Source organism: Saccopteryx leptura, chromosome 3, assembly GCF_036850995.1.
Source record: "Saccopteryx leptura isolate mSacLep1 chromosome 3, mSacLep1_pri_phased_curated, whole genome shotgun sequence".
In the NCBI taxonomy this organism is placed as follows: domain Eukaryota; kingdom Metazoa; phylum Chordata; class Mammalia; order Chiroptera; family Emballonuridae; genus Saccopteryx; species Saccopteryx leptura.
The window spans coordinates 205646569-205671747 of NC_089505.1; the positions used below are offsets into that span (position 1 = coordinate 205646569).

The 25179-nt window shown below is 42.0% G+C and overlaps 1 protein-coding gene across 2 annotated transcripts in view; it reads right to left on the bottom strand.

Annotated features, from left to right (window-relative positions):
• Nucleotides 1-341: 341 nt before the first annotated feature.
• The window catches only part of TSPAN2 (tetraspanin 2), a 49226-nt gene continuing 24388 nt past the window's right edge, over nucleotides 342-25179 (bottom strand). Inside the window, exons 3-8 of one of the 2 annotated variants that reach the window (XM_066377222.1) lie at nucleotides 19946-20043; nucleotides 18559-18633; nucleotides 16466-16564; nucleotides 14835-14906; nucleotides 4179-4262; nucleotides 342-601 (exon numbers count right to left, since the gene is read on the bottom strand). In XM_066377222.1, coding sequence (XP_066233319.1) covers nucleotides 536-601; nucleotides 4179-4262; nucleotides 14835-14906; nucleotides 16466-16564; nucleotides 18559-18633; nucleotides 19946-20043 — 494 coding nt within the window. In that variant the 3' untranslated portion in view covers nucleotides 342-535. The remainder of the gene's footprint in view (nucleotides 602-4178; nucleotides 4263-14834; nucleotides 14907-16465; nucleotides 16565-18558; nucleotides 18634-19945; nucleotides 20044-25179) is intronic. The other variant, XM_066377223.1, reaches the window with a different exon arrangement.

Consider the following 25179-nt stretch of genomic DNA (forward strand, 5'->3'; position numbering starts at 1 on the left):
ATATGTACATAAGAAAATCCCAGGAACCCTTACACTCTAGTCAGACATAGTCAATTTTAACTCTGCCCCGTGATCTCTTCATTTCTGTAGCTTATTGCTAGTTAATGAGAAATCCCTGCATTTTCTCTAGCTAACTTTCTGTGGCTAGACTGAGAAACAACTCCATTATTACATTTTTTGAATGGAAAATTATTAAAGTTTGTCCAAGTTTTTTATCTTGTTTTCTGAGAATAAAATAGGTTGTTCTTCTCACTGTATAACAAGAATCAGAACTTCCCAGCAAACCAATTTCATCCCCTATAATGCATATACCGGAAGCACACAGACCACACACAAATATGCTCTCAGTCAACACACACAGGCATTTACTCAAGGGGTAAATCAGTAATGAGCCAAACATACATGTGCAAATGTACAATTGACAGCAAATTATTTTAGATCCTAATGTCCTTTGAATATTAAAAATGAGCTGGGAGACAGCTATGGTGACATTTATCTGAAAGCTCTAGATTGCTATTTTCACATAGAAGTGGCTTCATATCACGTCTTGTGAGTTTCGTATTGCACAGCAAAGGACCATGCTGAATATCATGCCGAAGATCTGAAACAGAAGGAAGCACTTATTAATGACTTTCAAGTGATAAAAATGGATAATAAGGTCAGCAAACTGCCTGTGTGTCTAACTCGAGTTAACACATAATATAAAGCAGTAATTACTGGCTGTAAATGGTATTTTTATATACCTATCTAATTATGACTACTGGTTAAAGACTTCCATATCAACTCTGCTTAAAATGCATTCCTACTTTATTATTGTTAAAAAAAATAAGGCTCTGCTTTAAAGAAAAGTTCTCTATTTCTTGCTTCTAGAACAGTTCTTAATCATTGTGAAAGACTACTAATATACTACTGGTTAAATTTCAGGTTAAATTTTTATTTCACATGCACAAACTTTATCACACAAATTTTATTCACATTCTCAAACTTTTCTGTATTTCCCTAAAAGTAATGATAGGCAGACTAACAAGTGAGCTGGCAGTTGTAAGTTGTGGGAGAGAGAATTTTTACTGGCATTGTATCTTTAAAATACCTCATAAACTTGAGTTTATATATTTTCCTAATTTTTTCTATTTTTCTTATTTATTCATCTAGAGAATCCTTCTTTATAGATTAAAAGTTGAAAAATGTTTATAACTGCTAGTTGCTTAAATATGGTCTAAGTAGTTTTCTATTGTTGGAAATGCTTTGAATTTTTGCACCAGTGACTGCATATTAAAACGTGGACCATCTTGGCCATGGTCAGGTTGCCCAGTGGACAGAGCATCATCCTGATAGATTGAGGCTGTGGGTTCGATCCCCGTTCAGGGCACAGACGAGAAGCAACAAATGAATGCACAACTAAATACAACAACTAAGTGAAACAAGTTGATGCTTCTCTCTCAAATCAATGGAAAAAAAAAAGTGGACCATCTTTTCATTCCTGGTCCACTTTTAAGTATAAATGATGCTTCATTATTTAACTGAATAATTTTACCAAAGCATAAACCAATTACTGATGTCTTCTACATCTTGTATACTTCTCAGAGAAGCTAAACACTTGGCAAGCTCAGTAGCCCCTTAGACGGTTTGAATATAAGGGTGTCACATAATCTGCCTGTCCTCAATCATTTCCCCTATGATTTTGCAGAGACAAGGAATGCGATCTGGGGCACAATGTTTATAAACTTCTGTCAGTGTTTGTTTAAAGAAATCAGTGCCAAAACTCTCTGGTTCTCTCCTCAACCCCATCCTACATCAGCCAGGATCTATAAACGCTAAGTTAAAGAAATGTGTTTCTGGCCTGACCTGTGGTGGCACAGTGGATAAAGCCTCGACCTGGAATGCTGAGGTTGCCGGTTCAAAACCCTGGGCTTGCCCGGTCAAGGCACATATGGGAGTTGAAGCTTCCTGCTCCTCCCCCCTTCTCTCTCTCTCTCTCTCTCTCTCTCTCTCCTCTAAAATGAATAAATAAATAAAAATAATTAAAAAAAAAAGAGGCCCTGGCCGGTTGGCTCAGCGGTAGAGCGTCGGCCTAGCGTGCGGAGGACCCGGGTTCGATTCCCGGCCAGGGCACACAGGAGAAGCGCCCATTTGCTTCTCCACCCCTCCACCGCGCTTTCCTCTCTGTCTCTCTCTTCCCCTCCCGCAGCCAAGGCTCCATTGGAGCAAAGATGGCCCGGGCGCTGGGGATGGCTCCTTGGCCTCTGCCTCAGGCGCTAGAGTGGCTCTGGTCGCAATATGGCGACGCCCAGGATGGGCAGAGCATCGCCCCCTGGTGGGCAGAGCATCGCCCCTGGTGGGCGTGCCGGGTGGATCCCGGTCGGGCGCATGCGGGAGTCTGTCTGACTGTCTCTCCCCGTTTCCAGCTTCAGAAATGAAAAAAAAACAAAAAAAAACAAAAAAAAACAAAAACAAAAAAAAAAAAAAAAAAAAAAAAGAAATGTGTTTCTTAGTTTTTCTCTTTCAGAAGTGAGGGAGGGAGACTTAAGTTAGGAAATGGCCCTAAGCTTGGGGAAGGCTCTAAGCTTCTGGCTGACAGAACTTGGCATCATGTGTGGCAGGGGCAACATCCAATGGTCACTTGCTTAACTGACTACTCTGTGCAACTCTTCCCTTATGAAGAAAAACATTACAGGAGAAACTCTCAGGGTATTGACTCAAGATGGCTGACAGAGGGCATTCCCCTTGCCCCTTGGTGGTACGGTTGGACGTAAGCCTACCTCATGCAATTATACTTTAAACCAACCCCCTCAGAAAGAAATTGCACCAGCCTCATCCTGCCATTTTCTTGAGTTAAGGGTGACTGCTTCTAGGATGCTCATTCATTGAAGTTGTAGAATTGTGAGGAGGGTCTAGCTGATACTCCTATTACACAGAACATTTTCAAATATTCCATCCCTGAGTGGTGATCAGGCTAGCCCCAGAGCAGAGGGGAGGGCTCGATAGGGGTCCCTGGATTGGAAGGTCCTCACCCACTGCCCCACAAACTGTGCTCTAAAGACAGAAAGGAGAAAAGATGCTCATTTGTGTCCCCCGAGAACTGCCAATTCATTGATTTCCTTGCAATTCTTATTGCCTCTGCCTTAGCTTAGGCCAGGAATTCATCTAAATGGTTAAGAGGATAAGTACTACTTTAGCATTAGCTATCAGTGCCCAACCCCTGGACAGTAGAAATCTGCTCTTTACTACCCCACCTGACTCCAATCTTGCTTCCCTCTGATTTTATCCTCACCCTGTACCACAGGTCCTTCTAACCTTGGGAGACTCCCCTCTTTCTATCTATCTACCTCTGAAAAGGACACACAAAGACCTCACTTGTGTGGACCCTCGCACCCTCTCCTTGTCACCTCTTGCTTGCTACTCCCGCCATATCCTTCTGTCCCTATCAGTTCTTGCATGCTCTTCTTTTGTACTACAGAAGTACTGAGCCACCTGCAGGCGCCTGGAGGCACTACACTTCCCACTTTTACATATGCTGTTCCTTGTGCCTGGATTCTGGATTTGGGAACAACACAAATTATAGCAAGAACCAGCATATGGTGTCTGCTATGTTCCAGACACCATATGAATTGATTTGTATATGTTATTGCATTTAATCTCCACAACAATCTTATGAGGTTGGTACATTAAAATTCTCATTTTATAGGTAAGGAAATCGAAGCATAGAGAAAAGAGGAAACTTTCACACGATCCCAGGGTTCCTAAGTTTGAAGCTAGGAACTGAAGCCAGATGGATGGTATGATGCCAAAGCTCACACTATTAATCACCACACTGTGCCATCTCTGCAAATCATAGGTGAGAGGGGTTAACCTGATGCTGTTTTACACTTCTAACAGCAGGAAGAGACCTAGAATTGCAAATCACTTGTCTAATTTAAGCTTGGTGGCTTTAAAATGGAAAATTATTACAATGATAAACTCAAGGTCATCATTGGGTTATGATATTTGTATCATATTTTAGAGAACTTAGTGTTAGTATATTTAATTAGCTTTGTTCTTAAAAGACATCCTGTCAACAGATGTCTTTGTCATTCAGAAGACATCTCTTCTAGGATGCTGCTGTCATACTTGAAGAAAAATAAGTTGCAAAGGTACAAGGCTTCTTAGAGGGAAAAAGGTATATTCTGGAACTTTCTTACCGTGAGGCCTGCAATTCCGATACCGACAATTCCGATGAGTTGGAGCTTAACATTGATTATGGTCTCAATTTCATCAATGCAGTTCTGTTGTGGAAAAAAGTTAGGAATAACAACTAATGGTATAGTAGTCCCTCCCTCCTTATCCATGGGCGATACGTCCCAAAACCCCTGTGGATGCCTGAAGCTGTGGAGAGTATCGAACCCCATGTATACTATGTTTTCCCCTATATTACATACCTCTGCACTTAACAACTTCTCTTTGGCAAATTTGAATTGCCAGCATCACTACTCTTGCAATTTGGGGCCATTATTGAGTAAAAGAAGGGTGACTTGACCACAAGCACTGTGACACTGTGATGGTCAATCTGACGACCTAGAGGGCTACAGAGTGACTGAGGGCAGGCAGCGTGTACAGCCTGAACAATGCGAATACTGGACAAAGGGATGAATCACATCCTGGGTGGGAGAGAGGGGGACAGCACCCCAAATTCATCATGCTTCTCAGAACAGTGCACAACTTAAAATGTATGGATTGGTTTATTTCTGCAAGATTCCATTTAATATGTTTGGACCACGGTTGCCTGGGTAACTGAAGTCATGGAGAGTGGAAGCGTGGGGACTACTACTGTTTGTATGGATCATCACCCTGTCCCATCCTTTCTTTCTCTATGGGTTATGCTGTGAGAGTCAACCATGTCAGCTTCTGCTTATATTCAAACTATTCCTCTTAGATAGCATCATTTAAACAAACTTAAAACAAAAAAGGTTGTTTGAGGAAAAAAAATACAATCTTCTCCTTTTGTGGGTTTTTCTATTTAGGCCAAGAGCTAACTACCTCAGAGCCTGAAAGCTGGTGGAGGAAGCTGTTCTAGGACCTGAGAGACTAAAAAATTTGGGGCCTCTTCTTACTTTCAGCAAATAAAAGTAAGTAAAATATTTCCAAAATAGTAGCCCTTTGCTTTCGGAATATTACTTATTATTTAAAAAACTTTTGGAGTGACGTCAGAGAAATGGCACCATGAGGGGTGCTCCTGATATCTCCCCCTGAAATTTCAACAAATTCAACAACTAGAGAAAGAAAAACAATCTCAGGAGTATCTGAAATATACACACATCAAAGAAAGGTACACTAGGGTGAAAAGGTGGCTGAATATATGATATAATCCACTCTGAAGGAAATAAGATGGGGAATGGAGTATTCCGCTGTCCTCACTGACCTGAGGAAGGACCACTTTTGTTTGGAACTGAGAGGAAAGGAGGGCTGGGGGCGAGGGCAGAAGCTGGGCTGGGGAAGACGATCAAGCTGAGGAGAGAGCGTGTGGTGGCTCAGCCCAAGATCACAGATGTGGAGCTAGCCTGAGCGGCAGACTCCAGCAGAGGTGGCTGAGTAGGTTCCCTGAAGAGGCCGGCACCAGAGCAGCTTTGTGCTTTGTTCACTCCTGGTCTGCAATTGCGGGTGGTGTGTGAGTGGCTCCACCTGGCACATCTGGTGTGGGCACACGCGTTCACAGATGGAGGGGCTGGGCCAGAGATTGTCAGCAGTGGACTTTTGTGTGGGCTGTAGCCAGAGTTTCTGTGTGGTCCTGACTCCCTGACCAACAGCATGGGAAGGGCTAGGATCCCTAGGCCTGGACCTGTCTGGGTGGGGCACCTCCATGAGCTGATACAGGTTACAAAGCACATTTCCATGGAGCAGACCTCTGAGAGCACTGCGAAAGTGGTGGGGCTGGGAACTGGGTGTGCAAGCAGCTTGCTACGGGCTACCAAACAGGGTACAAGGGAGAGGCCTGTGGAGAACAGACCCACGGAGCACTGAAGCAAACTAGACATACCCGGAAACCCTTAGAAAGGAGCCTGACCAGCAGTCGGCTCCCAGATGTGCTTGCTTATGCTGGCGGCTCTGGTTGACAAAAACCTTACCCAGGACTGTGTTTTGAGCGGACCTGGAGGAGGGACTTGGTAGCTCTTAGGGCCTCTTACTCTGCAGGCAGTGGCTGGGGCAATTTCCTGCTAGCTGATACAGGTTAGAAAGTGCATTTCTGTGGAGCAGACGTCAGAGAGAACTGTGGAAGTTGTGCAGGCTGGGCTTCAGACTTCCAAACAGGTCACAAGGGAAAAAAGCCTGTGGAGAGTAGATCTGCAGAGCACTGAGGCAAACTACACATGCCCAGAGGCTCCTAGAAAGGCACTTGAAAAGCAATCAGCTCCCTGCCCTGCCTGCTAGTACTGGCGGCCCTGGTTGGCAAAGCCTTACTGAGAACTGTGCATTGAGGAGGGCTGGAGGGGGGACTTGGCAGCTCTTAGAGCCTCTTGCTCTGCAGGCAGTTGCTGGGGCAACCTCACAGCTGGGTCCCCAGGCTGCTTGCTCAGGAAGGAGAGACGTGGGGAGAGGTATCAGGAAAACTGACTCTCCCATTGTCGGAGCCTGCAAACCCTAACAAGCCCTGTCTACCAATGGGACTGAGGTCTAGCATATGTCATTGCCATAGCAACACATCAGTTGCAAATCTCAATTCAAGAATGCCACATGGGCGAAACCTATGGTACAGTGCCACTGGCCAAAAAGAAAAGGGGGGGGGGAAAGAAGATAACCTATTAAAACAAGGAAAAAAATCACATTTTTTATAACATTTTTTCATTTTTTTCTTGTATTTTTTGTTTTCTTTTTTCCACTTTGGTCATTTTATCCTCTTTGCATCTTATTCTTTCTTTTTCATTTTGAACTTCATTATCCATAGGTGTTACATTTTCCATTCTCTTTCTTTTTGAGGGTTACATTCCAAAAACCTTAACTCTTTTTTTTTCTTTTTTCTTCTTTTCTCTTTTACTTTTTCTCTCATTCGATTGTCATTCGCAAACAAATTATTTATTCTGGATTCAAATATTTTCTTTGTGGCATTTTGTGTGTTTTTTACTTTGTTTTTTTATCTCTTTGTCAATTCCCACCAACTCTGGGTCTCTGTTTTATGTTGTTTTTGTTCCACTTAACACAATAGAATTTTAATTTTTTCACTGTATTTTTCAATTTTTTTCTTTCTTTTTTTAAATCATCTCTTATTAGTGTTATTAACAATACCACTCTCAAATGCCATTAAGGAAAAAGTAAATCAAGTATCATGGATACAAAAGACAGAGATGTAGCTCAGATAGATGAAGAAAAATCTATAAAAAAATTTAATTGCTTGAACACCTTGAAGTTAAATTACAGAATTAAAAATCAAAGTCCTAAAAATATTCAGGTAAATATAAGAAAGCACAGAAAGGCAATTTAGAGAGCTCAAAAACAATTCAATGAACAAAAAGAATACATCACCAAGGAAATTGAAACTATGAAAATGAATCAGAGATGAAAAACTCAATACATTTACTGAAAAATGTGGTAACAAGCTTAGCTAATAGAACAGGCCAGATAGAGGATAGAATTAGTGACATAAAAGACAAGCAACTAGAGACTCTACAGAGAGAAGAGAAAGACTCATGAATTTAAAAACTGAGAAAGCCCTACATGAATAGTCTGACTCCATCAGAAAGAGCAACATAAGAATAATAGATATATCAGGAGGAGAAGAGAGAGAAAATGGAATGGAGAACATATTCAAAGAAATAATAGACAAGAACTTCCCAAGCCTGTGGAAAGAATTAAAGCCTCAAATTCAAGAAGCGAACAGAACACAGAATTATCTTAACCCAAACAAACCTACTCCAAGGCACATCATAATGAAATTATCACAAACCAATGACAAAGAAAAAATTCTCAAGGCAGCCAGGAAAAAGAAGAATACAACATATAAAAGACAGCCCATTATATCATCATCAGATTTCTCAGCAGAAACTCTACAAGTCAGAAGAGAGTGGACTCCAATATTTACAGTTCTGAAAGAGAGGAACTTCCAGCCAAGAATACTATACCCATCAAAGCTATCCTTCAAATACGAAGAAGAAATAAAAACATTCATAAATATAGAAAAGATAAAGGAATTTACCACCAGAAAACCCCCATTTCAGGAAATATTAAAGAGGGTTATTCGACCAGATAAAAGAACAAAACAAAACAAAACTACAAGTAAAAGCTCCATCAAGATCACAATAAAAACAAGATTAATCTGTGACAACAAAAACAAAAAAATGGGGAGAGAACAAAGATTATCAGTAGCAAAAAAGGATGGAGTGCAGACGCACTCATGAGATATTGTACTACAATGAACATGATATGTATCCTTTCTATTACTCTATGGTAACCACCCCTGAAAAAATCACCATGAAAACACATGGCTTAAAATAAGAAGAAACAGAAGAAAGAAGTATGGAATACAACCAAACAAAAACAAATAATAGAAAAACAAAAGAGAAGAACCAAACAAGATACAAAGCTATTAGAAAGCAATATATAAAATAGCAAAAAGAAACTCTCAAATGTCAATAATTACACTAAATGTAAATGGACTAAGTTCACCAATAAAAAGACAAAGAGTAGCAGAATGGATTAAAAAAGAAAGTCCAACTGTATGCTGCCTTCAAGAAACATATCTAAGCTACAAGGATAAAAACAAATTCAAAGTGAAAGGTTGGAAAACAATACTCCAAGCAAATAACATCCAAAGAAAAGCAGGTGCAGCCATACTCATATCTAACAATATTGACTACAAGACAGCAAATGTAATCAGAGACAAAAATGGTCATTTCATAATGAAAAAGAGGACATTGAATCAAGAAGACATAACACTTCTTATATACAGTGTGTCCATAAAGTCATGGTGCACTTTTGACCGGTCACAGGAAAGCAACAAAAGATGATAGAAATGTGAAATCTGTACCAAATAAAAGGAAAACCCTCCCAGTTTCTGTAGGATGATGTGGCAGCATGTGTGCATGCGCAGATGATGACATAATACCGTGTATACAGCGCAGCAGCCCATGGCCGTGCCAGTGAGATGTGGACGGTACAGAGGAAAGTTCAGTGTGTTCTATGGCTCACTAAATTTGAATCTGTAACCAAAGTGCAACGTGAATATCGGTGCGTTTATAATGAAGTGCCACCACATAGGAATAACATTACTCAATGGGATAAGCAGTTGAAGGAAACTGGCAGTTTGGTGGAGAAAACCCATTCTGGTAGGCCATCAGTCAGTGATGAGTCTGTAGAGGCTATACGGGATAGCTACCTAAGGAGTCCTAAAATATCTGTGCATGAGCCCACATCAAACTGCACTGTATAGGTATAAAACTGGGAGAGTTTTCCTTTTATTTGGTACAGATTTCACATTTCTATCATCTTTTGTTGCTTTCCTGTGACTGTCAAAAGTGCACCATGACTTTACGGACACACTGTATATGCACCAAACCAAAGAGCACCAAAATATATGACATTTACTAACTGACCTAAAAATAAAAACTGACAAAAATACAATCATACTTGGAGACCTCAATACACTGCTGATGGCTCTAGTCATAAATCCAAACTGAAAATCAATAAAGAAATATGGGGGCCCTGGCCAGTTGGCTCAGCGGTAGAGTGTCAGCCTGGCATGCGGGGGACCCGGGTTCGATTCCCGCCCAGGGCACATAGGAGAAGAGCCCATTGCTTCTCCACCCCCCCTCCTTCCTCTCTGTCTCTCTCTTCCCCTCCCGCAGCCAAGGCTCCATTGGAGCAAAGATGGCCCAGGCGCTGGGGATGGCTCCTTGGCCTCTGCCCCAGGCGCTAGAGTGGCTCTGGTCATGGCAGAGCGACGCCCTGGAGGGGCAGAGCGTCGCCCCCTGGTGGGCAGAGCGTCGTCCCTGGTGGGCATGCCAGGAGGATCCCAGTCGGGCGCATGCGGGAGTCTGTCTGTTTCCAGCTTCAGAAAAAAAAATACAAAAAAAAGAAATATGGGCCTTAAATGAAATACTAGAACAATTAGATATGATAGACATCTACAAGACATTTAATCCCAAAGCACCAGAGTATACATTTTTCTCCAGTGTACATGAAATATTCTCAAGAATTGACCATATGTTGGGCTACAAAAAAAAAAATCAACAAATTCAGAAAGATTGAAATTATACCAAGCATATTCTGTGACCATAAAGCTTTGAGACTAGAATTCAACTGCAAAAAAGAAGTAAACAAACCCACAAAAATGTGGAAATTAAACAACATACTTCTAAAAAATGAGTGGGTCAAAGAAGAAATAAAAGCAGAGATCAAAAGATACATACAGACCAACGAAAATGACAAGATGACATATCAGAATCTCTGGGATGCAACAAGAGCAGTAATAAGAGGAATGTTCATATCACTACAGGCCTATATGAACAAGCAAGACAGAGCCCAAGTAAACAACTTAATTTCACACCTAAGGAACTAGAAAAAGAAGAACAAAGGCAACCCAAAACCAGCAGAAGAAAGGAAATAATAAAAATCAGAGCAGAAATAAATGAAATAGAGAACAGAAAAACTATAGAAGAAAATCAATAAAACAAAGAGCTTGTTCTTTGTAAAGATCAACAAAATTGACAAACTGTTGGCAAGATTCACTAAGGAAAAAAAAGAAAGGACTCATATAAACAAAATCCAAAATTAAAGAGGAGAAATCACCACAGATATCATAGATATACAAAGAATTATTGTAGAATACTATGAAAAACTATATCCCAACAAATTTAACAATCTAGAAGAAATGGATAAATTTCTTGAACAATAGAATCTTCCTACACTGGGTCATGAAGAAGTAGAAAGCCTAAGCCTAAACAGACCCATAAGCAGGGAGGAAATAGAAACAACTCTCAAAAACTTCCCCCAAAATAAAAGTCCAGGGTCAGATGGCTATACTAGTGAATTCTATCAAACATTCAAAGAAGACTTGGTTTCTATTGTACTCAAAGTCTTCCAAAAAATGGAGGAAGAAGCAATACTTCCAAACACATTTTATGAGGCCAACATAACCCTCATACCAAAACGTGGCAAGGACAACACAAAGAAAGAAAACTACAGATCAATATCTCTAATATATACAGATGCTAAAATACTAAACAAAATACTAGCAAATCGAATACAACAATATATTAAAAAAATAACTCATCCTGATCAAGTAGGATTTATCCCAGAATCAGAAGGATGGCTCAACATATGTAAAACACCATATCAACAGTTAACGTAATACACCGTATCAACAAAACAAAGAACAAAGACCATATGATCCTATCAATAAATGCAGAAAAGGCATTAAATAAAATACAACACCATTTTATGTTTAAAACACTCAACAAAATGGATATAGAAGGAAAATATCTCAACATAATAAAGGCCATTTATGACAAACCATCATCTAACATCATATTAAATGGCATAAAACTGAGGACTTTTCCTCTAAAATCCAGAACAAAACAAGGTTGTCCACTCTCTCCACTCTTATTCAATGTAGTGCTGGAAGTTCTAATCAGAGCAATCAGACAAGAGAAAGAAATAAAAGGCATTCATATTGGAAAAGAAGAAATAAAGGTTTCACTTTTGCAGATGATATGATCCTATGCATCGAAAACCCCAAAGACTCCACAGAAAGACTATTAGAAACAATAAACAAAATTAATATACAGAAGTTTATTGCCTTCCTATATGCCAAGAATAAAACATCAGAAAACGAACTCAAAAAAATAATCCCCTTCATGGTTGCAACAAAAAATAAAATACCTAGGAATAATCATAACAAAGAATGTAAAGGAACTATATAATAAAAACTACAAAGCATTGTTAAGGGAAATCAGAAACGATATAATGAAATGAAAAAATATTCTTTGTTCTTGGATTGTAAGAATAAATATAATCAAAATGACCATATTACCCAAAGTGATATACAGATTTAATGCAATTCCCATCAAAATTCCAATGTTGTTTTTTAAAGAAATGAAACAAAAAATTATCAGGTTTATATGGAACTATAAAAAACCCCGAATAGCCAAAGCAATCCTAAGGAAAAAAAATGAAGCTGGGAGCATTACAATACCTGACTTCAAACTATATTATAGAGCCACAACAATCAAAACAGCATGGTATTGGCAGAAAAATAGACACTCAGACCAATGGAACAGAATAGAAAGTCCAGAAATAAAACCACATATATATGGTCAAATAATTTTCGATAAAGGGGCCAAAAACACACAATGGAGAAAAGAAAGCCTCTTTAACAAATGGTGCTGGGAAAACTGGAAAGCCACATGCAAAAGAATGAAACTTGACTACAGTTTGTCCCCTTGTACTAAAATTAATTCAAAATGGATCAAAGACCTAAATATAAGACCTGAAACAATAAAATACATAGAAGAAAACATAGGTACTAAACTCATGGACCTTGGCCAGAAAGAGCACTTTATGAATTTGACTCCAAAGACAAGGGAAGTAAAGGCAAAGATAAATGAATGGGACTACATCAGACTAAAAAGCTTTTCCACAGCAAGAGAAACTGACAACAAAACAAACAGACAGCCAACTAAATGGGAGATGATATTTTCAAACAACAGCTTAGATAAGGGCCCAATATCCAAAATATACAAAGAACTCATAAAACTCAACAACAAACAAGCAAACAATTCAATAAAAAATGGGAGGAGGACATGAACAGACACTTCTCCCAAGAAGAAATACAAATGGCCAACAGAAAAATGAAAAGATACTCATCTTCACTAGCTATTAGAGAAATGCAAATCAAAACTACAGTGAGGTACCACCTCACACCTGTTAGACTAGCTATTATCAACAAGACAGGTACCAACAAGTGTTGGAGAGGCTGTGGAGAAAAAGGAACCTTCATTCACTGTTGGTGGGAACGTAAAGTAGTACAACCATTATGGAAGAAAGTATGGTGGTTCCTCAAAAAAATAAGAATAGAACTACCATATTACCCAGCAATCCTCTACTGGGTATATACCCCTAAAACTCAAAAACATTGGTATGTAAAGATACATGCAGCCTCATGTTCATCGCAGCATTGTTCACAGTGGCCAAGACATGGAAACAACCAAAAAGCCCTTCAATAGATGATTGGATAAAGAAGATGTGGTACATATATACTATGGAATACTACTTAGCCATAAGAAAAGATGACATAGAATCATTTACAACATGGATGGACCTTGATAACATTATACTGAGTGAAATAAGTAAAGCAGAAAAAACTAAGAACTGTATGATTCCATACATAGGTGGGACAAAAAATGAGACTTATGGACATGGACAAGAGTGTGGTGTGGTGTGGTTACCAGGGGGAGGGGAAAGGAGGAAAGGAAGGGAGTGGGGGGAGGGGAGGGGCACAAAGAAAACCAAATAGAAGGTGACGGAAGACAATTTGACTTTGGGTGAGGGGTATGCAACATAATCAAATGCAAAATGACCTGGAGATGTTTTCTCTGAATCTATGTACCTTAATTAATCAATATCACCCTGTTAAAATTAACTGTCTAAATTTTAAAAAAGAAAACTTCTCTACATACTTGATCCAATTTCCTATGCAAGGTAGGCATTACCTGGTAAGAAGCTAAAAGGTCTGTATAGGTTCAAGTTAAACAAAGGAAACCCAAGTATTGGGAGCTAGAGGACTATTCTCTTCTATGGTAGCTGGGCTTGGAGGGTCCTTGGCCTGTCATCTGTGTTCCATTGACAGATGCAAGGCAGGACCTTCAAGGATGAGGAAAAACTAGACAGAAAGCAGACTAATCACTTGTCATTCATTTCTCCAACTTCTATTTGAAATCCTCTTAAATAGAGAGGTTGGCTCTTAATCTGATCTTGTTCCTAGGGACCTAGGCTGTCCAATTTATCACTTTGATACCCACCAAAGCTATATGAAAGCCTTACCACCATCCTCATGTCTCCTATCATACTTCATTCATTGAACAAACATTTCTTGAGCATCTGCCTTGAATTGGTCACTAGAATGGTATGGTGAACGTGGAAATAGGACATGGTTTCTTCTGCGCTCCAGGGGCTCACAGTTTAGAGAAGAACACAGACCCACAAAAAAATGACTAACATACAGTCTCCTAAAAGTTTGGGAACCACTGCTCCAGAGAGTGGCTTCTGCACTAACTGAAGTAAACGGGAGTTAAATTATAGAAAGTCTTCCAACCTTCCTCCTCTTCAAACTGACATGCTCTACCAGTACACCCAACAACCTAAGTACTCTTTCTACAAAGCAAAATCGGCATGTTAATCCTCTGTGCTTCCTCAAGCTCCAGCTGTGAAATCATGCCTTCGAAGGCCCGCCTCTTCAAAACTGCTCCCACTATTCCCTCCAGACTCCCTGTGCTATTGTACCCTGGTGTGCTGCACTGCTGTGTCTCTGTTCCTGCCACTTTCTGGGCCTTGAATGACCTTTCTTGTCAAAATTCAGCTCAAGGACCCCATCCTCTGTGATGCTTTCCTAGCCCCACTCTGCACAGAGTTCAGGGACTGCACCACTTCCCTTTACCAGTCTGCGAGGCCACTGAGGCAGGGACCATGAGCTTTCTATTGAAGTGAGCTTAATTAATGCCACAGCGTCTGCGTCATTCTCCAGGACCCCAGATAAAGACAAGGTCCTGAAGGAACTGGGAGAAGTCCTCCTGGAATGACAGTCTCCTCCCAGATGGTAAAAACCTTCTTACACTTACATCAGGAGAGGACCCGTTCTGGAGACAGAGGCTTACCTTGTGTTCTAGAAGCTCCTTTGGGCATGTGAGTTGGACCTGTTCAGAGCTCTCTTTTCCACAGCACTGAAACTAGAGAGTCAGAAAAGAGCTTTTAGGACACGGGAGGGAGGAGCAGCAGCAGCCAGTTTGGGCAGCACAGAGGATCGGGTGTCACGGTGGCAAAGCCAAGTCACCACAACCCAAACCGCCATTTCTGGAAAGTGAGCAGAGAGTCACATAATTGTGTAGGCAAAACAAGAAAATGACTTCCCTAAAGTTATCTGAGTTTTATGATGGGAAGTGACTCAAGGCAACCCAAACAAGGCAAGAAGTTAGTTTCAGTGTCTGAGTAAACTGCTGGTTTTTAGACAGGAGTTCAGCCTTCGGATTTTTTCTTCCAATCTGTGAGTAATTTAACCAGCTGAGCAGCTAAAGTTTTATGAGCTTCGGGAAGAGCTCATTAACAGGGGATAGTCAAGGATGAAGCAGAGAAGTGGCCAAAGTAAACGCCAGGAACAAAAAGACCAGGGATTGAAGACTGGCCAGCAAACAGGTGTCCTGCCTTAGGGCTAGCCCTTTGAAGACAAACAAACTCGTGTGCAGCTTGATGTCCTCAGTGCAGCAGAGGCTGAACACGATGAATGGTTGGCACCTTCCAGGACATTCCCGAGAGAGATCGGAACTGGGATACCTGAAACACTTGGCCGAGAGGCTCATAGCTACTTCTCTGTATTGCAGAGGTTAAGAAATCACACGACTCTGTAAGCCTTCTTTGACTTACTGCATATAGCTCTAAGCTGTGCACGAATGGCCGCCTTTCCAGGAGGAAAGGAACTGGCTGTCTCAGGCACCCCTTTATTTTACAAACGAGGGTCACAAAGCTGTCCCAAGGCAGAGATGCAGAGAAGAATGGGCTTTTCTGACTTGAAGGTCATAGTTCTCTCTGTTACACCACAGTGCCACCCTTGGAGAGCAGTGGATACGTGTTTGGGCAGCTTTCTCTGGGTTCTTGATTGTGCCCTTTTGTCTCTTTGGAGCTTGTGTCCTGACTTCCTCCTGTGAACTCTGTGCTAGGCTCTTCCTCTTCTGGGTTCAATGCACAATGTGAACCATGGCTCCCATGAGGGTGGACATAGGTGCTGCTGCTTGGCCTCGCTGAACTTATCTCAGTTACTTATTTATTGATTTTTGAAATTTCTCCCCCAAAAAGTTTTATTTCTTTCTTAGTGTTTTAAAAATTAGCCTTATACAATTGTAGAACCCACTATTTTAAAGCCAAGTAAAATTTATAACAACTTTGGAAAACAGAAAAAATAAAATTTTATACTATTATATTTGTCAGTCTTTGTGAATTAAAGCTGCTTCCTTATTATATTATGGCAAATGGTTAATAAATATGTAAATAATATATACTATGATATAAATTCCTGATCTCTTTTTTGTTGGAAAATAGCATGAAGAAACATTCAGTAAGAAACTCTAGATATAGTAAAATTCTTATATATACACATATATACATTATAACATATAATTTATAGAACATATGCAATCTACGTGCATCTTATTTTTTATACAGGTGATCAGAGAGAACATAGCTGGCACATCATCATTACAGGATGTGATTTTAAGGAAGAAGGGAAGTTACTTACTGTTGTGTGGAAGGTAATGAGAGTCCCATTTCCCCTTTCCCTGTCTTTAAGGTAATCATTATAAGCCTCTTCATACATTGTCTGAACATGTCGTATAGCCTGTAAAATACCAGCAAAACCAAGGGAACAATGAGCAAGAAGTTTCAAATGTTCTTCTTTCATCAAGGAAAACCCTGTCTTCCTAACTCTTTGAAAAATATGGGCCCCCATATGTTTATCTGAATTTTAAGATAATTCTGCATATATGGAACAGATTATAGGTACTGGACTTTCTCAGATAGTTTTGAAAATGGAAGGCCTGACTAACCAAGAACAATTTTCATAGTGCTGACCAGGCAGTGGTACAGTGGATAGAATGTCAGCTTGGGACACTGAGGACCCAGGTTCAAAACCCCGAGGTTGCCAGCTTGAAAGTGAGCTCACCAACTCGAGTGTGGGGTCATCGGCTTGAGCATGGGATCATAGACATGACCCCATGGTTGAAAGGTCACTGGCTTGAGCAAGAGGTCACTGGTTCAGCTGTAGTCCCCCAGTTGAGGGGGGCAATCAATGAGAAAGCAATCAATGAACAACTAAGGTGCCCCAACTATGAGTTGATGCTTCTCTTTTCTCTCCCTTCTTGAGTGTCTGTCCCTGCCTGTTCCTCTATCTCTTCTTCTCGCAAAAAAAAAAAAAAAAGAATAATTTTCATAGACTAGAAAAATTTCTTAGAGTGGAGGTTTTGAAACGAAATGGACATGAGCATCAACTGGACCCAGGTTGCTGGGTGACCCAGGTGACTGAGAGGCATGGCCAGGGATGAGACTTATTTCTTGGCACCCCATGCTTAAAAGTACTCAAGTCTTTTTATGATATGGTTTCAAAGGTATGACATGGTTTCAAAGGTGTTCATGACCAAGGAAAACTGTTTCAGCATTCAAATACCACATAGAATGTGTAGAATGATTTTTCTAGTATAAAGGTATGGGACCTCAAATACATAGAAATCTTAAAAAAGAAAACCAATTCCTCTAACCTACACATATAACTAGCTACCTTAGAAAAATTCCAAACAAGGTGATATTTGCCTATTTACATGTTTACCATTTTTTAAAATCTAAAATAAGTTTATGAACACAATACTGACAGCATGTGAATTTATGTAAAACACAGTCAACTCAAGATTCCATTCTTCCTCCTCACTTCTTTCCCATGTTGTGTTTTGTTTTTTTTTTTAATATAATTTTATTTTTTTAATGGGGTGACATCAATAAATCAGGATACATATATTCAAAGATAACAATTCCAGGTTATCTTGTCGTTCAATTATGTTGCATACCCACCACCCAAAGTCAGATTGTCCTCTGTCACCTTCTATCTTGTTTTCTTTGTGCCCCTCCCCACCCCCTATCCCTCTCCCATTCCCCCCTCCCCCCCGTAACCACCACACTCTTATAAATGTCTCTTAGTTTCACTATTATGTCCCACCTACGTATGGAATAATACAGTTCCTGTTTTTTTCTGATTTACTTATTTCGCTTCGTATCATGTTGTGTTTTAACGTCTTGAAAGGCCACTTCCTTTGTGGATTCTCCTGATGACCTATTCTGGACACCTACAGTTTGAGCACAATAAATAAATAAAGTGGCTTCACCAGACACAGAGGTTAGGCTTTAGTCTCTGAGAGTGACACAGCCCCTGTCCAGGCCAAGTCTAGGGACAAATGATGGTCACAAGGGATGAGAATGCACATTCTTCCCCAACCCTCTTTCTCATGTCTGCAGTCTGACCCCTATTGCATTTCAAATGGGATAATCTTATACTAGAGATTCTTTAAAAAATAATAATAATAATAATAATGGAGCTTTTCATAAATCTAATGAAAGCTATGAACTATCTCCCCAGAAAAATGTGTGCATGTAATGTGTACACACACTGATAGGCTCAGTTCCATACAATGATTTTAGGTTAAAAAATTCTGCATAAACAATATTTGCGGGGCTGATTTGGTTTAGTAATATCACCATGGGTATCAATATCCTCATATCCTTTGCCATAACAATAATGAACACTTTAACCATCATAAAAAGAAATCACAACTAATTTTTACGTACCACTCCCTTGCCTATGAAAGCAAACACTCCAGTGGTTACTTCAGCCGCAAATATCACCAGTAAGCAGGTGAAAAACTGTGAAGAGAACATACTAACTTTATTAATTCAGTACCTTTTCAATTTATTTAGCCTCTTTGATTCTAGTCCCATTTGGAAACATTAGGCAAGGTTATTATTACTTTGAATTGATCTAGCAGGAAGCATTTGCCCCTTCGTTCCCTTGGAGTTTGTTCATTCACTTGTTAATTCACTGAGCAATAGTTTATTGAGTATTTACTCTGTGCCAGGTACTGTCCTTGGTGCTGCCTATGCACGGTGAATAAGGTAAGATCCCCATGCCTCTGCTCCCGTGGACTTCACATTAGACAGGAGAAGATATGAAAAATGATTAAAGCAGTAAGACAGTTGAGCAAGATAATTTCAAATAGTGACATAGAAATCCCACCACCTAGAACAGTGCCTGGCACCTGTGTTCGAATTACACTGATGAACAAAAGAGGCCCCATGAAAATATAAAATAAGAGCAGGAGAGGGAGAGTGACTGGTGGGGCCTGGCTTTGGGCGTGGTGTGACCCGAGACTGTGCAGCCTGGCAGCTTCCCTGAGGAGGTGGCAGCAGAGGTGAAGGTGTCCTAGATGGGTTTCGGTTCTGGTTTCTTGGGTCTGCTCTGATCTAACTAAACTCCATGATAAACAAGACAGAGATGCTCAGCAGCAAGGGAAAGAGAGAGGGAATGGAGGGCGAGGAAACCAGACATTTTACAAAACAAACACTGAAGACTGCAGAAAGCAAGGATGGGCTGCCCAACAAACCACTGTTTCTGAGTCCTCCTGGGGACATACAAAAACTTCCTCTCTTCCTGCCCTCTTCTCCCTTCTCCTGGTTTCTCTTAGGTCACACTGCCATTGGATGTATAGCAGTTAGCAGAAATTATTCCTTTTTTTTTTTTTTTTTTTAAATAGAGGCTGCTTGTTAAAATAAGCTGCAAGAGGGATGTTTAGAGAAGTATTGCTCCCAAACAGCGTTGCTTTTCTTCTAAATAATGACACTTCCCTGGCTTTAGGAACCTTTTAGCTGCCTCACTTGCTGTGAAATAGTATTTTTTTCCCCAAGAACAATCATAATTGCCCCTTTCAATTATTAGACACTTTTCTTCCCCAAACATCTTTACACAAATGACCTCATTCATCCCACTGCCCGACTTACCATGTGAGGCAGGGACAAAGATAATATTGTTCTTATGCAAGAGATGGAGCAGTCCAGACTCTGGGAGAGGGGCGCGTGCCAAGGTCTTGGTGGGTCAGGGAAAGAGCTGGCGCTGGAGGCCAGATGCCAGGCTCCCTTCAGACAACTCCCTTCTCCGCTCCCCCCTTTGCGCCCCACTTACAGATCCAAGCACACACTGCGACTCCCGCATGGCTCCGCAGCACCCAAAGAAGCCCACGGCCATCATCAGGGCCCCTGCTCCGACCAGCACGTAGAGCCCTATGGGAAGAGGGCGGGGGGTGGGGGGGTTTGCTGAGCACCGGGCCTGCTCTTTTCTAGCGCATGCTCCCTGCACAGCCTTGACACCAGGACTCCAGCCGCCCGCAGGGCAGGACACCAGGCTGTTAATATTATAATTGGTGGTATTTGTGGAAGGCTTGCTGAGCCTTTACTCCCCAAATTGAGTCGGAGCAAGGATCCTCAGAGGTAAGGCTTCTATTATCCCCAGTGCACAAAGAAAGCGGAAGATGAGGGGCTTCACTCCCGGTCACATACCCAGCAAGCGCTGGAAACTGGGTTTGCACCATCCCTACGGTCCCTGCTCTTAATCATACCAAGGCTCCGTGTGTCAGGAACTTCACCTTTCGGTGGCCCATCACCCGTGGGAAGTGGGCATGACTACCATTGGTGTGAAATCGATGACACTGAGTCAGAGTATCAGGAGCCAGTGTGGGAGTCAGGACAAAACCTGCACCTCCCTAGGAGCCCCTTGGATTAGGGTTCCCTCTCTGGCACCCTGGATGAATGGCTGTCTCCATCCTGAAAGGCCATGAGGAGAGCTGACAGCTAATATGTGCCAAATAAGGCCGTTATTAACATAACACCAGCTGCATTTATTACAGGCTTATTTCCTGCAGGCACTGTTGGGAGCCCCGAGCACAGGTTTATTCATTTAATCTTTGAGAAGCAGGTTCCTTTATGATCTCTCTTTCTTAGAGGAACTGGGCTCCAAAAGGTTAAGCAATGTGCCCAAGATCATAGAACTGGGATAAAAATATCTGCCTGCCTTTGTAACCAGTTCATCACCATTTTCCTATCCTGCCTCTCCAGCAGTAACAGCAGCCTTATTTCAGGTGGGAATTTCACTTACTGCCCAACTCAGGCCTCAGGAATGGTTCTCACAGAGGAAGAAAAGGGCAGAAATGTTCTTGCTCAGAGAGAAGTAAAGCCAAGTCTTCTACTTCCTCCTCTGATCCTGAGATAAGTCAGAACACAATACAAGGCCCGGCACTTGACTTGCTTGTAGAAAAACGCCTATCATTTCTATTTTATTTTTTGGCATTTTGTTCATATGAGTCATGTGGAAACCACTCCCATTCACAGAAAGGGTGGGGAGCTGGGTGTCACCTCTGTGGGAAACCCTGAGCCCGGCCTGCAGGGTGCCTCTGGGGAGCCCCTCTGGGTGCTGACACAGGTTTGTGGGCAGATGCGATCTGTTCTCTGACATCAGGGCTGCTGTTCTTCCTACTCGGCCCAGACTGTTCTCAGGCCCTTTCCTGGGCTGGAGAAGCCCTGGGTTCTGCAGTCCTAAGGCAGGTGTGTATTTATTTCCTGCTCTGCTGGGCTGCACTTCCTCCCTTCTCCTTCCTTCTAAAAGCAATTTCATGGGGAATGGATCTGGTCATGAGAGCAATAATTCCACATTTAAATACTATTGCTATTGGCACCACTGCCTAAACACCTCATTGTTTTTTAAGAATTTTGTTTTCAAAGCTCTTTTATTTCTATCATCTCATTGGCCCCACAAAACAACCCCATAGGTACAGAAAGTGTTACATTTCTCTTTTACTAATGGAGGTCAGGACACAGAGGCCTGAAGCCTAATTCCCACCCCACCAAAACTACTCCACCACCTTCTCAGTCAGTTCCCTCTCAGAATGCCTCATGGGTGGACCACCTCACTGTACTGATTTCCTGCCCAGAAAGTCCACTGCCTCCCCGCTGCTACAAGACACAGCCTGCAGGTTCTTCTTAGGGCCACAGACTAAGGGCCGGCCTCCCTGCATCCTTCTCCATTCTGCATTCCAGCCACATGGGACTTTACCGGGGTCTCACCTGATCTGCTCTTCTCCATTTGGTGCCTTTGCAGGTTCTCATATATGTCTTTCTCTGTAGATGGTGAATCCACAAACAACCTTATCCATCCTACCTAGAATATGCCCGGCACATGGAACATGGCAGGGTCCTCAGTGTTGCTGGGTGTGAGGATTAAGAGAGAGCTAATCAGAGCTGAAGTTCTGGACTGGCTGTCTGCTGTTACTCATCTTGGCTTATAGATCATGCTGGAAAAACATCCCAGCAGATGTCTAAGAAGCTACCAAAGGGCTGGGTTCTCCCATGGTCAAGTAGATGAAGACATGGCTGCTCACCCTGAGAAAGGGTTCCAGAGAGTCTGGAATATAGAAAAGAGGGGTGTATCTGGGGAGGCCAGGGTGTAGTGGACACAGGCGCCGGGGCTTGGGGAGGACAGAGCTGCTCCTCACTGGGAACAGCTCACTCAATTCCTTGGGCAGCAGTCATTGCCTTCTGAAATAACGAGCTCCCCAAGAAAATGTGCTAATTTGTACTATATTCCATTCTTAGGCTATCGGAATCCCAGCGCTCACAGCAATACACCTGGAAATTGCCCTAGCAGCTCCAATCCCCGAGGCCTTTTCTTAGCAAACCTCTGTATTTTTGGGCCACATGACTCAGCTAACACCAAATGAGTCTTGCTTGTTGGCACTGAAGGGAAAATCAGAAAAACCTCAACAAGTGGCAAAATCCCTTGGGCCTCCTGAATCCAGTTCCAGATCTAGTTATAATACTCGGCATACCACCGTGGCTTCCAAGGATATCAATTCTTTTATCTGAGCCCCCAAAATAGCTGTTGAATGAACACATTAATTGAGTGTCACATTTTAATTCCAAGAGGGTTTCAATAGAGCCCTCCCCCTCCCACAGCAGCCTGTGTGACAAGTGTCTGACCTAGTTTCCAATTCCCCATGCTTTCTGAGTCCTATTTCCCTTGACTTGAAAAAAGAGCAACCATTTGGAAATTGCATTTTTATCACCGCTGGGCTTTGAGATGCCAGTGGTCCCCAGGTGATGCGGCACAAAAAATTCACTGACAATTCCATCACTTGTTTCTTAGGTTTCAGATTCTCCCATTTTAAGTTAAAAGAATCTTCAGTTAACACAGAAAAGAGACACAGCAACCTCCTCAGAGCCTTGTCTACATCCACTCATTTTAAAATGGCTCCCCTTTTAAGTGACTGGATACTGGAGTGGCATGGCCATCAATTTCAGTGGCTTTGTGGCAGCAGATGGTTTTACATACCTGGCTAATGACTATTTTTCATTTAAAAATATTTTTCTATGCCTGTACAACTCTCTCTTCTTCCCACCCAGCATGCCTGGGATGCACATAATTATATGTGTGTTTAAAATATTGGATGGGACTTGGTTCTTGGGTTCTCTCTGACTAATAACCACAGTGATCAGTCACTTGAGTACTGTTCTGAGAGCTTCACGTTTCATTCCTGGCATCATTCAACTGCCACTCCTAGTGCCCTGGCCAGCTCTGTGCAGCCCCTGGACAGTGTAGTTAACAGGAACCTGCCTCCTGATAAGACAAGCGGTGGTATCAGCCATACTTTTGTTCTGACTACCTGGCATATAACCCCTCCTTTATCCGTGAAGTCCTGTTCTCTAATGGCCTCCAGGCTCTCCTTGGCCTGCCCTCATTACTCTAACAACCACAGCAAATATTTATTCAGGGTTCTTTGCTCAGCAAGTACTGTGCTTATGCACATTTATACATTAAATCATCTACTTATATCACCCTGTGAGTACATAGAAGTGTTCATATTTCATAGCTGAGGAATCTGAGATGGAGAAGTGAACTCATTTCTCTCAGATGGCACAGTTAGTGAGGGGCAAAACTGGAACTGAGCTGGAGGTCCACCTCTAACTCCTACGCTGCATTTTCAATGGGAACTCAGAAGAATGGTGACTCTCTTAGCTGGAAATCTGTTAGTTTTGCCATTTGTAAATGGCAGGAGAGTTCTTTTCTTCTTTCTTGAGAAAAGTGCTTGATGCGGGGATCTGCCCTTGATAATTTCTGGGTTTTCCTGCAAAAGGACAGAGCTGGGAGCAAGAAGTTCAAGTCTGCCAACTGTGGCTTTAGGCAGACCCTCTCATTCTTCAGTTTTGTTATCTGCAATATGGCCATAATGATCCACTCTAACTTGTAAAAACACTTTGGAGAAATTGTCTCAACCATATAAGTTATAGCCTCTCTGTTCTGCAGCTTTCACAACTCTCAGGTACAACTGAAAACCCAGAGGTAAGAAAAATATTACCAGAGTGAGTCAGTGTTTAAAAAGGCAAGCCAGCCACTCAGTGTTCAGCGCTGAAATGCCTTCCTTATGCATAATGTCCAGCCACAACCCAGCCAGCCTCCGCGACGCTAAACTTGACAGGGAGAGGCGGCTAAGTCAGGGGTGATCACGGACAGCCAAGTGGCTGCTGTTTGTGTGGGTAACCCCCACCCCATGGAGAAACCTGCTAACGGCCTCTGCTCAGACATGACCTCATGCGTTCCAGCACAGTCTCTCCAGCCTTCCAAGGGCTGAGGGGGTTGCTCTCCAGAGCAGTCCTGGAATGAAGACCCCTAAAAGTCTGTCCCTCCAAGAAGCAGCCCCAGATCTGGGTTGTAGCAGAAAGCCAGGCGGGAAGGTGGGTGGAATTTGGGAGAAACTGGGGGTTCCTCTTGAATCCACTGAAATACAAAAGTGGAGAGGGTCTAGGAAACATCGGGTCACTCTAGTTTTTCCTGTTGCCAACTCCACTTCTGCCAGGTTCTCCTTTCTCCACGTTATCCTGGACACAGGCACCCTGGGTGGGTCTCCCCAGGGGATGCCCAGGTCCCTAAGAGGCAGCAGGCAGCAGTCAGTCTAACTACCTTGCTCCCTGTCTTCATTCTCAACTCCCTTCCTGGCTAGATCCTCTCACCCTGTCCCCTGGTGGTGAAGTCGTGACCAGATTTAGACCAAGAAAGGGCCTTCTCTTTATCACCAAGGAGGGAGAACCAAGGATCCCAGAGAAGAAAGCATCCCCCCATAAGACAGAAAGATTTTTTCCTACAGTGTGTGGCAGGAACCAGACCATGTGCCTTCCCTAGGACAGGACTCTGGGCTTTAAGGCCCTATTTCTTTAAGTCAGTTGACTGTGCAGCACCTGTCCACAAACACTCTTTAACAAAGGGGTGATAAGAGTTTAATGGATTGATTGTTCTGGAAACTATTTTGAAAAGAAAATACAGAGATCAGTGAATGGTACCCTGTGAGGTTTTCCAAAAGCCCAGCTGCTTCA